At 38.7% G+C, this 16,169-nt stretch overlaps 1 protein-coding gene across 3 annotated transcripts; it reads right to left on the bottom strand.

Moving 5' to 3' along the window:
* Window positions 1-71: 71 nt before the first annotated feature.
* On the bottom strand, window positions 72-8,921 carry mbd3b (methyl-CpG binding domain protein 3b). 3 transcript variants are annotated; one of them, XM_056256399.1, is made up of 8 exons: window positions 8,809-8,915; window positions 6,698-6,766; window positions 5,009-5,168; window positions 4,613-4,750; window positions 4,094-4,184; window positions 1,321-1,498; window positions 1,077-1,229; window positions 72-971 (listed from the first exon to the last, which is right to left on the bottom strand). In XM_056256399.1, the coding sequence occupies exons 1-7, from the start codon at window positions 8,820-8,822 to the stop codon at window positions 1,082-1,084; spliced, it is 798 nt and encodes a 265-aa protein (XP_056112374.1). In that variant the 5' UTR covers window positions 8,823-8,915; the 3' UTR covers window positions 72-971; window positions 1,077-1,081. The 3 variants fall into 3 exon arrangements, with proteins under 3 accessions (XP_056112374.1, XP_056112375.1, XP_056112376.1); XM_056256400.1 differs by having other exon boundaries at window positions 6,698-6,763; window positions 8,809-8,903; XM_056256401.1 differs by lacking the exon at window positions 6,698-6,766 and having other exon boundaries at window positions 8,809-8,921.
* Window positions 8,922-16,169: the final 7,248 nt, after the last annotated feature.

Genomic DNA, 16,169 nt, shown 5'->3' with positions numbered 1-16,169 from the left:
AACAAATAGGTTGAACATAAAGAAAGTGTATCAACAACACCTGTCGCATTATTGCAGAATAAAGCAATAAAGATATTCAACACAGGAACATTTTATTTTAGGAAATGTAGAAGAGAACATGGACATCATTGTGATGATGTGGGCAATGAACAAAGCATTTTTTATAAAAACATACTTTTCACCCAGCAAAATGTTTAGTTAAGTTGCTTTTCACAGGATGTTTACACATCACTAAGTATAAATCACGTGTCACATTTTATGAATCACCATTCACATTTCAATTCCAGGTTCAGACTGTGGAAATGTTTTTCAGTGTCAAGTATGAACAGCTTATGAAGAAAAAAATCAGGCAGTTTTAACAAGCACCAGATGAGTCGAAAACAGAAAATCTGAAAGAAAACCAAACCACGCCTTCACACTTTGTAACTTATTAATGTTTATCAAAGCCTTGTCCCTGATAAAACATTTGGTATTGAGAAAAACACATAAAAACTGAATTTGAACTGCATAATACTGATTTTCAACTTGAAATTAGGAATATTGTTCAAACAATACTAACAGGGAGCAAAGTCAATATTTTCTCTTTTTGACAGAGATTTAAACATTTTTTAGTCACAGAGAATAATCAACAGATCAGCTGTGATAAAGTTTAGCACCCACTAGAACGGGAGGATTGTATTTTTGACTTGATTGTTGTATCTCCGAATCAAATCCAAATACCCCCTAAAAAAAAACCTTAAAACATTTAATGCAGAAGGCAGTTCAACTGTTAAACTTTTCCAACATTTTGTTCTTTCAGAAAACGTTCAGAATATTAAAAAATGATAATAATAAAACCGAGCAAACAGTCTCTGTGAGATCCCAACTGGTGGGCGAACATGGATTTTCAGCGAAGCTGGGAGATGATCACGTGGTGTGTTGATCAGTGTTGGGAAACTCATGTGCAGGTATTTCAGACACATTTGAATACCCTGTGAAAAAAACAATGCTTGCTTATAGAGGGATGTTTCAGTTTATGTGACTATTTCCTTCAGGAAACGAGCGGAAATACGCAACTGTCGTTTTTCCTCAACTACCTTTGCTATACTTCCTGTTTGTCTTCATTACAATTTCCCTCCTGTTTGAGTGTGTCTCCCTCACTAGATGTTTCCTCCACTTGGGCCAACATGTCGGCCATCAAAGCCTCTTCCAGTCGCTTCCGAACGCTGTACACCAGCTCCTCTTGCTTTCTGTGACCAAAACATTACTTACATCAATATCCCACACATACATTTATCATATAAAATATGACACTGTGCATCATTCAAAAGGCTGAAATACCTGATATCCTCATCTGTGACGATGAAGGCCTTACAGAGAGGCTGAGCCGTGTTGAGCCAGACTCCCGGGTTCTTCTCCACAGCGGCGGACAGCTGGCCAGTGATGGGAGCCGCACTGGTGTGAAGGGCACTGGCAATCGCTGACAACAGGGTCTTATCTGTGCATCCAGGGCCTACACCTTCAGTGACGTATGAAATATTATAGAATTAATTCATTTTAGTAGCATCTATTGATAAAAAAAACTCTATTTGACTACTTTATTCTGAAAAAAAAAAAAAGGTTTTAATTATTTGACCAAAAACCTCGGCACATAATAACCTAGAGCACTGTCTAACACTTGATGGCTGCTCTGTCAAGTCCTCGTCGTCAGTTAGGAATCTGGGTGTGCTCTTTCATACCATTCTTTCATTTGAAAGCCACATTTCTAGCATCTGTTAAACCACATTCTTCCATCTTAAAAAAATATCAGTGACAAATGCAGAAATGTTAGTTCATGCGTTCATGACCTCAAGGCTAGATTATTGTAATGCTCTACTGGGTGGTTGCCCTGCACGCTTAATAAACAAACTCCAGCTAGTCCAAAATGCAGCAGCTAGAGTTCTTACTAGAATCAGGAAGTATGACCATATTATATCAACACTGCATTGGCTCCCGATTAAACATATCATACATTTAAAAACCTTGCTAATTACTTGCAAAGCACTAAATGGTTTACCTCCTCAATACTTGAGCGAGCTCTTAACGTCCTTCACATCTATTGCGATCTCAAAATTATGGCCAGTTGGTAATACCTAGAATATCAAAATTAACTGCAGGCGGTAAATCCTTTTCCTATTTAGCACCCAAACTCTGGAACAGCCTTCCTAGCCTTGTTTGGGAAGCAGACACACTCTGTCAGTTTAAATCTAGACTAAAAAAAACACATCTCTCTAACCTGGCAGACACATAACAAATTATCAATTTCTATCATTTAATTCTATGATCTGTTAAAGTATTGTTAGACTCCATAAAATAGGTCAACCGGAACCGGGAACACTTCCCGTAACACCCGATGTACTTTTTACATCGTAAGAAGAATGGCATCCATGCTTATATTAGTCTCTCTGTTTATCCAGAGGTTACCGTAGTCAGCCGTATCCGGTCCGTATCCAGATCAGATGGTGAACCTGCACCCTAAGACGACCACAACGGCCCTGAATGTCAGCGAAGACCCCCGTCTACTAGACAATCCCCTGTGAAGACCTTGTCGACACGACAGCCATCAACACAGATCCTCAGCAGAGACCACAAGAACCAGACAAGTCCTGCACAGACCCTATGACCAGTTTTGGCTCCATACTGGCGTGATGAATCCGATCTTCAAGCAAAAGGAACTGAATGAAATATTTGAATGCTACCGATCCACAATCTGATTTCTGACTTGTGATGCAGCCTAAATCATAATCACACCATGTTCATAAGTTGGCCAGAGGAAAACTGGCCCTCCGACTGAGCCTGGTTTCTCCATTCTGTCACCGGATGGAGTTTACGTTCCTTGCCACTGTCGCCTCTGGCTTGCTTAGTTGGGGACACTTATTATTCAACAATATTATTGATTTGACTGGACTAACGCTGTTGTATGAGATCTGAACTGAGCTGGACGATGACATCAATGTTTTCTGCAGAACTGCTTCATAGATTAAAAAATGATGCAAAAATGATGTCATCGTCCAGCTCAGTTAAGTTCTCATACAACAGAGTCAGTGATAATTTCCCTGTTACCACTGTAAAGCTGTTTTAAAACAATATGTATTGTATAAAGCGCTAAATAAATCAAGGTAACTTGCCTAGTATTATGATGCAACTAGAAATTAATGAAAGAAATGAATACTTATATTCAGCAAGGATGCATTCAATTGATCAAAAGTGACAGTTAAGACATTTATAATGTTACCAAAGATTTTTATTATGCTTAACATTCTATTCACCCTAAAAAATAAATTAAGCTGCACAACTGTTTTGTGTGTCAACACTGATAATATTCAAAATGTTTCTTAAGCAGAAAATCAGCATATTAAAATGACTTCTGAAGGATCTTGTGACACTGAAGACTGGAGTAGTGATGCTGAAAATTCGGTTTTGATCACAGGAATAAATTACATTTTAAAAAATTTGCAAATAACTTAATTGTCTCTAGTTGTTTCTTACCCTGGCCTTGATTGTGCTCACCTGTTTCATGTTAGTGCACTAATTCTTGAGTGTAAATATCCCTGGCTGCATCCGAAATCGCATACTTCCCAACTGTATAGTAGGCGAAAAACAGTATGTGACAAAAGAAGTATGTCCGAATTCACAGTACTCATGAAAAAGAACCCGGATGACCTACTATTTCCGTTGAGATTCTGAAGTGTGCATTAGATGGACACTTTACTATCCCATGAGGCCACGGGAGAGCATTTGTGAATGGAAGTGAAGCGACGCAACTGACGCTGGTAGGTCACATGATAAGGGCAACATGGCGAATGTAGTGCGTACAGATTAGATTCATACTATATAGAACATACTTATTCAGCGGTCATGAAGTATTCAGCATACTTTACTCAAAATAAGTACCTGCTCAAGAGAGTATGTGATTGTTTGATGTCATTTGTGTTCTCTGTCTTGCTTTTGATTCGTTTTTGTTTGTTCCTCTCGTTTTCCTCAGATTTCACAAACTAATATCATACTGACTTTTATTTATTCTTGCTTAAAATAAACAAACTTGGATTAAGTTCTTCATCTCGCCCAGACGTACCTTGTAAGCCTTTGGGGAGATCCATTGTTTTCACCAGCTCCTCTGCTATGTCAAAAGCATTGAGGCCACCCAACTTCTTCTCCCAGAAAAGCTGTCAATGAAAATAAAATTAGCATTGTGCCACTATGCAAAACTACTAATAGTGGTGAATAAAAACTGAGAATTTAGGGCACGTTTACACAACAATGATGTACTAAAAACAGTTTTCCTTTGCGTTTTTCAAGTACAGACAACAACGTTATCAAAATGATCCCCGTTCACACGGAGCCGCGAAAACGATTATTCATGGCAGGCCAGTAGTTGGCGATGTCACTTTGTAAAGAAACACTACGTGTTTATAGACTGAACATCATACACCTGCGCATGATGTCACCGTTTTCACAAATTTCAAACAATAAAGTTTTCCAAAGTTTGCGTTTTCAGGCCCCCAAAACGTCGTTGTCGTCTAAATGAACGGCTAAATGAACAGTTTTTAGTTGAAAACGTTGTCGTGTAAACGGCCCCCTAGATTTGCATTACCTGTCTGGGCTGGTCAATGGCCTTCTGTGGGTCTGTCTTAACCTTATTGCTGGGGTGGTTGGTAACTTTTGTGACGGGCTGTTTGAAGATGGAGGCTGTCTGTCGTACTGGGAGGGATGTATTCAGGTCGGGTTTGCCCTATCAAAGACAGAACATTCTTGATTACCCTGATGAAAAACTGGGAATTGCTGATCTGTTTCTGGTTATTGTTGCAGCTTGACCAGTAAAACTGGCTTGAAATTGGTTTTAAAGGGTCACCAGCCATGCAGAGATCATTTTTCAGCCTATATCACGCTGCAGCTATAAATCTAGAATAATGAATGTGTTTTTATGAATATGAAAATGTTTGCTCATTTATGAATTTATTGAGCCCTCAGTTGATGTAAGTCCTCTCACCTTAGTCTGGCTATTGTTGTCATACCGGGGTCTCTGTCTGTTCTTGTTCAGTTTGCTCATGAGCATCTTGCCCGTGCGGAAATCAAAGGAGCTGAGATCCATGGAGTTACCAAGGTAACGAGCCAATTGAGGCTTGCTCCGGAACTTCTTCCCAGTGGGGCTGGGGAGGGGGAGCAAAATAGGACACATCTCAGAGATTTGATAAACCCGTATGGATGCAAATTTGGAAAGAGAATGAGTTATGGTGACGGTAGTTGCAAACGGATATTAACACACAATATACACAAACAATGACATGCAATGCCTAACTTGAAACACATTTTTAAATATCCCAAGCCTGTGATGACAAAATGACAATGTTATTAGATCATGAATACTGTGAAGAACTTTTTCTGTTTCTTAATATTGACTATCATGATGGCAATTAAAATCACATTCAAAATGCGATTTTAATGCTTAAAACACATTTGAACTCATAGGAAGAAGTTCAAAATTGTAATGCAAACACCCTAATTTATAAATATAGAATAAAAATCTTAAAATAATTCAAATGAATAGTATAATACAGTAAAATATATTGATCTATTCGTGCTTATAGATGTTAGACGCCATATTGAATTTAACGCAGATGAAAACGAGGCTGTGAGGGATAAACGTACACACTGCGAAAAACAGTACGCCAAAAGAGTAGTATGTCCCAATACATAGTATTCGAAAAACAGTAGGTCAAAAGTCTCCGGATAACCTACTATTTCCGGCAAGATTCTGAAGTGTGCATGCGATGGACACTTTACTATCCCATGAGGCCACGGGAGAGGATTTATGAATGGAAGTGAAGCAACGCAGCTGACGCTGGTAGGTCACATGACAGTAAGAACATGGCAGATGTAGTGCATCCGAAGTTCATTCATACTACCCATATTCATACTATATAGAGCGTACTTTTTTAACAGTCGGGAAGTAAATTCAAATTACTAGTACCTACTCAGACAGTACGCGATTTCAGACAAAGTGTGTGTTACAAAGGCAGGCACTGTGTAAAGGTCCTAGATCACATAATTTTCAACTTTCAAAACGGTTTTGTTGACTGAAACTTTTTTCGGAAAGTTAAAAATCCATTGAATGCACTGCACTTCTATCCCGCACAGCCTTGTTTTCATTCCTGTCAAATATTAAATATGGCACTACCCTGATTAAGGTCTATAGGACATTTAAACTCAATTAACTTTCTTACAAATAAAATGTGATAGTCTGTACTGTGTCTAGAGCCCTAAATGACTTCATTTTGAGCTCTGTAAGCTGTCCTTGTCAATCTACTCTGCCAAATGTTCACATTTGTTTCGCATAGTTTGAGATAATAGTAATACTGTTTGTCTAGATCTCAGTGTCCATTTAACATTCTTCACTTGAACAGTTGCACTTCTGCATCTGAAACAAACCCTTGCACAGCCCTTTAAATCAATATTCTGTAGTAGAAGTTAGTTGACACAGGTGTGATGCAAAAATGAGTTCACTGAATATTCTGTATGATGATACCATGAAGATTTCGTGCTTGTTTCAAGTTCATGCACAAATATGGACAAACTTTTTTTTTGGGGGGGGGTTGAGTCCATGGCTCTTTAAGCTTGTCAAGGTCGTGCAAACATGTAACAACATAGATGGTTTTTAATTGATTAAATAATACGATACCACAAACTATACAAACGACCTGCCTCCCCCCTCTCTCGCCTCTGTTCTTCCTCCTCTTCCTCACCTCTGCTAAAAAAAGAACAGTCATGTCTATTTGTGACATGTCATTGATTAGGAATCCTTGGAAAATGTGTTTATTCAGACTATGAAACACAATTTCACAGTTAAAACCAATGGAATGGAGATCCAAATGAATCATTCTTTATAACTGGTTCTTCTGAATGGTTCTACCAGAACCAACTTTGTTAGGTGGGTGAATCATACACAATGCAAATTTCACACATTTCTTCAATCCAGTTAATAAATGTGGCAAAAAAACAAAACAGAAAAACAATTAAAGTGTTATTTAGAGTGACAGCATCAAACTGGAATGCAAACAAACACGTAAAACTTCTCGGTAGCACTTTATTTTTACAGTCCTGTTCCCCATGTAAATACTATGTAATTATTATAGTTATTATAACAATAACTGGGTAATAACTAGGTACTAACCCTGAAACTATCTCTAAACCTAACCTTAACCCATATTACCCAGCACTTTCTGTACATTCTAAGTGCACACACTATAAAATAAAGTGCAACCAATTTCTCAAATGAAGGTGAATCAATGAAACTTCTTTCAAATGTCAGTGAAACAACTTTGTTCAAATGAATCTTGCCAACACTAGTTATAGGATGTCTGACTCAATGGGTAAATTGTTTCTTTTGCTTGTTTCAAAGAAAACAAGAATATTTATATGCAATTTTGTTGTATAAATAGTGCGAGTAGTGTGTTCACACACTGAAAATTACAGTGTTGGACACTTCACGCACTCAGCTGTCGCAGCTTTCTTGCATAGTGGATTGAGAAGGGCTATCGGACTGGTGCTATCAAAACTGGATGACAACCTTATAAAATTCATACACTACACGGTTGAGTACATAGTATACAGTGAGTCATTTGGGACACAACTTCTGTAATGTGCATTCATTCACAAACACATTTAGTGCACTCTGGCTAACCAACCTGTAATATAACTTTTTGTAGTTGTGAACAGGGCTAACTGAATTGTGGCAAAAAACAGCCATTTCAATTTGGATGCGATACACATGCTCAATTGACATGCACCCCCACCCCCTCCTGAAATTAAGCACACAAAATCCTCTCCACAGCTGGGCCTACTTTTACATGACAATCCCCCCTCTGTACTCAGTCCCTAACATAACACACATGGCTTTCTCTCCTCAATCCGAGCACTCCCACTTTTTACACACTCTGATGTCGGCAGAGTCTGCTTCCCCTGACATGCTGATTATCTAACGTGTTTTTTAATTAAAGATACCTACAAACGACGACCAAATCTACAGTAATACAGTGTCTTCATTCAATAATGTTGCTTTGTCACTTAGCAAAACGTTGCGCCGTATCGTAGCCTCATCACTTTGGGATCTTCTGCTCAATGAAGGATTCCTCCGCTTGGAAATTAGGCTATATACTTATGAAGTATGAATCATACAGATTACATATTTGCTGTACTGTCCCTCGCAAGATTATATGCGTATTTTTGTTGTAGACAATGCTGCAATTCAGGCATCTCTTCGTTATATTACCACAGTATCATAAGAATTTTGAGTAAAGTCGATCAATTGTGAATGTAACCAATGCATTGCCAGTAAACCAGAGACATTTAGCACACATTTTTTGTCAAGTGACTGAATGAAATAGTTACTAGCGGGTTGGTAAAAAACGACGCGTCTTACGAACATCGTTCGCTAAAATGACAATCGCGGGACGAGAAAAGATGCTGCACCTGGTCCGTTAAAACAACGTCAATAAACACTTTATTAGCAAGACCTGCCATTTCCAATTTAAGACAAATACTTCATTTTATATGTGCACACACCAGTACAGGTCGCTTTGTTACCCTATTACATAGTTTTAATCATATGCTAAACCCGTTTTCTTTCTTTAAAATCGTCGCCGCTTGAAAGGACTGCGCAAACTAGTAGCCCAGACTGATCTATTCAAATGAACAAAAGCGATCGCTTTGCTCGTAAAACAACATGACGATAAATGCAGATATGCGGGTCGCGATTTTATACGTTTTCGATATTAAATCGGTTATACTTACTCATTTTTCTCCATCGCGCATTCTCTGTTGGTGTCGCCTTTTTTGTGAATGTTAAATCCCCCTCTCTTCCTCTATACTTTCACTCCCCTCCCCCTTCAATGAGACAAATGAAAGACATTATGCCCGATTAGGGCTGACTTAACGAGACAAAGCCCTGCGGTAGTCGGGTAGCTAACCATAAACCACATGATATGACAATAGTGCACTGTTTTGTTTTCAAGTTAATATTTGTTGTGTTTGATGAAATATGTAGGCTACATGTAGTAGAATGAGTAACATACTCATTCTACTACTGCAGGTCTCTCGCTTTACATTGTGTCTGCTGTGAATCGGTGTTTTGTTCGTCGATTACAAAAATACCAGTCCACAGCAGTTTACATGGCCATTATGTAAAACATATTTTAAAAATTCGGTTGTTCTTCAAACCATGTAAGATTTCATATTCGTATTTATTTGCAGTATCGTTCACTATTAAAATTCCCGGTTGCACAGTAGGTTTACTGCGCGAAACGAGTCCTGGATTTTAAAAGTCCCACAGGAAATCCCCCACAAAAAAATGACCACGAAAATCCTGTGGGATTGTGCTGGAATAAGTGTGCAGGTTCTGCGGGACTTTTCTTTTGAGGATCTCGGGAGAAGTCTTAAGGGGCTTTTTTTGGCGGAAACTATGGTTACCATGGTAACATTTTGAATAGGCAAGAAAGCAAAGCCCTCCTCCAAAGTCTTAAATAAATGGGGGGGGGGGGGGGGGGGGATCTACTTTACAAATGATTAAGAAGTAGAAGGAATATCAGACAACACTATCACATTTATATGGAAGCCCCCACGGACTTGCCAGAAGAAAAAAAAGAAGTCTGAATTGCGAGTTTATACCACTCTTCAGAATTGCTGAGAAAAAAGTCACAATTACGAAGAAAAGTCACAATTGTGATACAAAATGTCGATTTTTTTATTCCATGGCTGAAACAAGATAGCACACATCATGGAGACGTCTATTTGATGTGAGCATTTACATCTGCAAGATATTTTTTAGCTTTTGATCATCTGCAATATGTCTCCTGTCAGATGTTACATAGACATGGGCTGCGTCCGAAATCGCGTACTATGTGAGTAGGTACTACATTTAAATTAGAACGTACTTCGCGACCGTTAAAAAAGTACGTTCTATATAGTATGAATACGGGTAGTATGGATGGAGTCCGGACGTACTACATGCGCCATGTTGAAATAGTCACGTGACATATCCTGTCATAACAAAGCGTCACGTGACAGACGCTGTCATAACAGCGCGAAAATTTAAAGAGCCCATTCCACTGACTGCACCAACTTCGCGCTATGTTTTTAGTTTTGCTGTCCGTTTTCATCGGCGTTTTTACGTCGTTTGAGCTTACAGTCCAGAGGCGGCGTCGGTCAGCTACTCGCAGATCACGCCTTCGTCGAGAGCTTCTCCGGAATTTCTCAAATAACGTAAGTATCATAATTAATTTAACTAATACAGTTTACCTCAGAAAAAACACACTCACAAAAACCTGTGAACAATGACAGATGTTGATTTTTGGCAAGGAAAAATTAATTTATTTTCTTGTGATATTACCATCGATGAATAAACATGAATGAATCAATGGAGATATTTTTTTATTTTAATGGCAATAGTTTATTTACAGTGAAAAACTGAACATAAATACACAAGCTTGATCACAATTACAGATGGCACTTGGAGTCTTTTACATCTGAAGTCTTCATTATTTATATATATATATTAGTTAATTTTTCCCCTGAAAACAACCTATTGCCATTAAATAAATAAAAATATCTCTATTGATTCATTCATGATATACATATATATATGTGTGTGTGTGTGTGTATGTATATATATATATATATATGTGTGTGTGTGTGTGTGTATGTATATATATACATGCACATCCATGCATATATATATGTATATATGTGTGTGTATATATATATATATATGTGTGTGTGTGTGTGTGTGTGTATGTATGTATGTATATATATATATACACACACATAAATATATACATACACACAGAAATATACATATATATGCATGTATGTATGTGTGTACATGTGTATATATGTGTAAATGAGTATGTATATATTCAAATACATCATGCATAAGAAATGGATCATATACATATAAATTAAATACATTATATTTATAAATAAGTCAACACAGGAAACAAGTGATTTGTTGATTCAAATTGTATTCTACAATAAAACTACATACACTTTTACAGATTGTGAGCCCTTCAACCTACTGCCACCTGAATCGTGCTGTACCAATTCTTCGGCTATATTTTGAAGATGGAGCTGACCTCCGCCCCAACCTCCGACTTTCACGGCAGTCCATCCAGTCCCTGATTGCTGCTGTGAAACCTGCTTGCGACCATGGCTGGGAAAAGGACGTTGAGGTGCTGGTGTTCCTCTACTGGCTGGCTCATGCAGCCTCATATCGGGTAGTGTCACTCGCCTTTGATATCCCAAAGTCTACTGTGCACGACATTGTGCACAAAGTGAGTAAGGCAGTCATCGGCATTTTGAGACAGGTTATCACTTTCCCCAGCGCAGATGACCTGGAGGCAGTGGGAGCAGGTTTTGCCCAGCTGGCAGGGTCTCCAGCTTTCAGTATAGTAGCTGGTGCTATAGATGGGTGTCACATACGCATCAAACCACCAGCAAGTGACGTCCAGTGTTATTTTAACAGGAAGCTTTACAATTCTGTCCAGCTGCAGGCCATCACTGACCACCAGGGGAAGTTCCTCGACATTTTTGTTGGGTATCCTGGGTCGGTGCACGATGCCAGGGTGCTGAAGAACAGCCCTGTGTACACTAGCCGCCTGTTTCCACCTGCAGGAAAGTGCATCCTTGGAGATGGTGGGTATCCTTGCCTGAGTGCGCCCATCTGCCTCATGACCCCATACAGAGAGCCTGTACAGAATGCTGTACAGGGGAGGTACAACAGGAAGCATTCTCGAGCACGGAACATCGTCGAGAGGGCCTTCGGGATGCTGAAAACACGATGGCGTTCCATTTTTTTCAAGGCCCTGGAAGTCAGCCCTGCTTTTGTGCCAGATGTTGTTGCATGCTGCACGGTGCTCCACAACCTCTGTCTTCTCAACGGGGACATAGTTGATCCAGAAGTTGCGGAGGATGACGATGACCCACCTGAACCCCGCAACACAGAAGCCAGCGCAGGAGAGCACGTGCGGGACAATCTCGCTGCAGCGGTGTCTGCACCAGGCAACTGTGTGCCTGCTCTTCATGAGCATGATTACCTGTAAAGACACTTCAACAGGTTAAGACACTAAAAATCAGTTCTTGTTCTCAGATTGACAGTGTTCCAGTTTGTCTATGTTAGTTATATCAGTTATGCAAATAGTTAGGTGTGTGTGTGTGGGCACAGCCCACAGGGTGCTGTGATGCGTACAGTGCAGTAGTAGTAGTTAGAGAGGTGCATGGCTATCTGTGTGCATCCCTCTGGCTTACAGCTGCTGGACAAAGCCTCTCCATCACCAAGACTCCTGTCGGGCCTCCTCGCGGCTGCACATGGTAACTGGGGATAGTGCAGACCCAGGCTAATCGACAGGGGATCTCGGAGCTACAGTGGTCCCTAGAGGTGACACACCAACCACTGGCTCACTGCCTTAGGCGGTGTGTAAATTTGTATACCAAATCTTTAAAATTCTAGCTACATATCACATATTTGAGCTTAATGTTGTACAAATTTTTTACTTCCAAGTGGAAATCCAAAAATTGCCCAAGGGGTAAAGTCCTCATCATGTACACAAGTGTTGAAAGAAACATATTGAATTATTTTAAAGTGATGCCCTACAAATGAGATTGCTATTATCAAAGTCCCTTTAGATCTTTAAGATACCAGTGAAAGTTACCTTACTGAAGCTGCTGAAGTTCATTTTCTTTCATCATGATGACACTATAATAAAAATGTTTAAATACTTTTTCTTTTGGTGTTGCTTTAAGTTCTATAATACTACTTTATGCCAAAGTTATGTGATTTTGTTTTAAGCTTTGTATTCTGTATCCATTTAAAAGTTAAATACACAAAAATAAAGTAAATACATTTCAAAGGTGTCTAAAGTGTGTGGGTATTTCTCTACAGTGTGGCACTCATATTCAGACAATATATTTTTCAGATATACCTGCAATTTCCGTGTTTCAAAAACCATCTGGAATCTGCTACAAAATACACACACAAAACACTTTAAAAATATTAATTATTCAATGTCACACATTAAGGACTTTACAACTGACAATAAGCTACTGTAAATCCCTGGGAATTAAGTGTTTTGTAATAAAACTTGCTAAAACAGCACTGCACAGTGAACTTACTAACAAAAAATGAAGAGAGAGTGTGTATCATTTAATTTATTTATTACAATTATTTTTTTGCAATTATTTCTAAAAGCTGAAGAAATCTTTCCTCTCTCTCTTTTGTCTCCCTTTCTCTCTCTCTCACTTCTCGGTCTCTTCTTTCTTCTCTTTCTCTGGCCTCCTGTTCTAGCCTCTTCTCATGCTCTCGTCGCTCTCTTTCTTTTCTTTCCTCCTTTTCCTCCATCTCTCTCCATCGCCTCTCCTCCCTTTCAATGGCATCTTGTTCTCTTTCAGCTTCCCTGTCCTCCATCTCTCGGATCAGCTCCTCAACTTCTTTTCTTTTCCTCCCTACTCTTACACGCTCTGACCTCACTGAGGATGGAGAGGTAACAGCAACATCCGGACCAGATGAGGCAATAAGGGTGGGTGGTGTGATGGAGGGTCTGCCCCCTATTGCCTCATCCATGGCAGAATACCATTTCCAGGACGCTGCTGTTACACCCCCATCCTCAGTGCTCACCCCAGTCTGTGGACATTTCAGATCCTACACATATTTGAAAACAGAATAAACAGTCAATTATATTGTAAAACATATCATTCGTTAAATTTTTGCATTACAGGGCCAAACATGAGCATGATTCAATCATGACAGAATTCTCATTTTGGGGTGAACTATAATAATAAAAAAATCTTACTTTATATTTCTGTTTAAGGTTTTCCCATTTTTTTTTAATCTGCGCAGCAGACATTTTGCCCTCTAGCCTCTGCTCTGTGATAAAAACTCTGCAATAAATGCACAGAAATCAAGCATATAAGGAATGCAGTAAGAGCTCGAGTAGAAATGTTTACATCTACAACTAACTTACCATTGAATCTACAGCACTTGAACATTTTTTTACATATTCCATTTGTCTTGTATACTTACTCAAAACCTTTTATAGCAGCATTTCGCTTTCCAGTGAAGAGGGCTTCATTAGCCACTCTCCACTCAATCAATGCACGCGTGTGTTCATCAGCCCCTGCAACATCAACACAGGATTTAACATTAGTGATGAACCATGGTCAATCTATTAATGTTACATGGACAAGCTGAAGTACACTAACAGTAACTTAGCTTGCTATGTACAGTTAGCCAACAAATATTTCATAATAACAACACAGGTAAAGAAGGAATAAGATCGTTGTAAAATAAAAAATAAAAGTTTTGTAACTATTTAATTTAACTGCGAAACAACGAACGTCTTTGTTGAAAGAAAACAGAGTTAACGTTAGCTAGCTGACAGGCATTAGCTCGTTCTGTTTGGTAATAATAATAATGATAAAATTGTCATTTTGCAGCCAATTCGGAAAATTGTACCAGCGATTTTCATTATTTAAACGTTTAACAAGTCAATCGTTTACTTATATGATGTTAAACAAACACAATTTAACCACAAAGAAACAAAAAGTGTTTATAGTACTTACACTTGAAAACTCCCGCGTCTCCGGTTTCCGCCATTTTCAAATATAACGACAACAACTCCTCTCCCGTGGCATCATGGGATAGTAAAGTGTCCATCGTATGCGCACTTCAGAATCTCGCCGGAAGTAGTAGGTCATCCGGGTACTTTTCGCCTACTATTTTTCGAATTCTATGAATTCGGACATACTACTCTGCTCGCGTACTGTTTTTCGCATACTATATAGTATGGAAGTACGCGATTTCGGACGCAGCCATGGTGTTTGGGGTCAGTATGACCCCAATCGACTTTTCCAGTTAAAAAACAGGGTTCCCCTCAGTTGCATAAGATTTTGTGACTTTTTCAACATTATCTTTCTACACACACACAAAACCTGAGCTTGATTCGGTTGTTCTGCAGGGTATGTAAAAAAGAAGAAGAGAGAAAAGTTTGTTGTTTATTTTTCATTTGTCAACAAAAAAAAATCTATAAATCCTGCATAAATCTGAAAATTTCTACACAAATGAACAAGCGCACACACTTTCCACTCCTGTTCATATCTGCTTATTGCTGATTTTTTGTTGGTTTTATTTACTTTTCTCAAATGTATTTTATTATTCTAAAGTTGATAATTTTTTATTAAAACATTTTATATATATATATATATATATATATATATATATATATATATATATATATATATATACAATCACTCTCATATTGACCCCCAAACAGTCAGCTGGAAAGTTTTCCAGACTAAGCGCTCTTTAGCCGACATCTTAGAGATGGACCTGTGCCATCTGATCTGAGTACTTGTCAAAAAAATGTTATGACACATGCATAGAGAAAGAATTTATTCACAAAATAACACTTTAAGTAAATACAACATTTTATATGCAAACTCAAACTGGGTGATGTGTCAAGCCATGAAACATAATCATCTCCCATTCCCAAGTATCAGCCCTGTACAGACAGAAAGCAAGCAAGACATGCTAGTTGTTTGCAGTCACGTCAACATCCCATTTAACCCATTAGGGCACCGAAAACATTATTCAAACATATCAGTGTAAAAAATTAAATCTTTAGGTGACAATCTTCTTGAGTCATTCTGGTTGTACGTCGCATCACCAGCGCCGCCTACTGGCGGATCAACGCATAATATATTTGTTCCCGGTAGGAATACACAACCGAGTTCTGCATTTCCATGATAAGGAGTTGGACAACTAGTCATCATCATCCTTCTTGAATTTCCCTCTAATATAGGGAACATAATCCAGAATCAGCCGCCAGTCTGTGAAATAGACAACAGCCACTCCACCAACTGTACCCCATCCGACCAGCGTGGGGAACCTGGATTGCAAGGACAGAAACAAAGTATTTAAAAAAGAAATAATTACTAATAAATTAATAGTTACTATGCCATTCCAGAATTATAACAGTGGATGCTAAATGGCAGGAGCTGCTCGACTCTTAAATTAACTTGACTATTCAATAAATCAAGGATGAACATACCACGTTCTGGCAATTGAGACATATTTAGGTCCGATCAGCTTTATTATCTTTTGCATC

The sequence above is a fragment of the Rhinichthys klamathensis genome, unplaced genomic scaffold (genome assembly GCF_029890125.1).
Source record: "Rhinichthys klamathensis goyatoka isolate OS25496 unplaced genomic scaffold, OSU_Roscu_1.1 h1tg000127l_1, whole genome shotgun sequence".
Lineage (NCBI taxonomy): Eukaryota > Metazoa > Chordata > Actinopteri > Cypriniformes > Leuciscidae > Rhinichthys > Rhinichthys klamathensis.
The sequence above is the reverse complement of the archived record's forward strand: the minus strand, read 5'-3'. Positions and strand labels throughout refer to the sequence as shown.

Excerpts from the sequence above, each read along its gene's own strand:
- mbd3b (XM_056256399.1), bottom strand. Across the intron at positions 4,751-5,008 it reads ACAACAATAGCCAGACTAAG|GGCAAACCCGACCTGAATAC; the intron begins GTGAGAGGACTT and ends TGTCTTTGATAG. Across the intron at positions 1,230-1,320 it reads GTCACAGATGAGGATATCAG|AAAGCAAGAGGAGCTGGTGT; the intron begins GTATTTCAGCCT and ends TTTTGGTCACAG.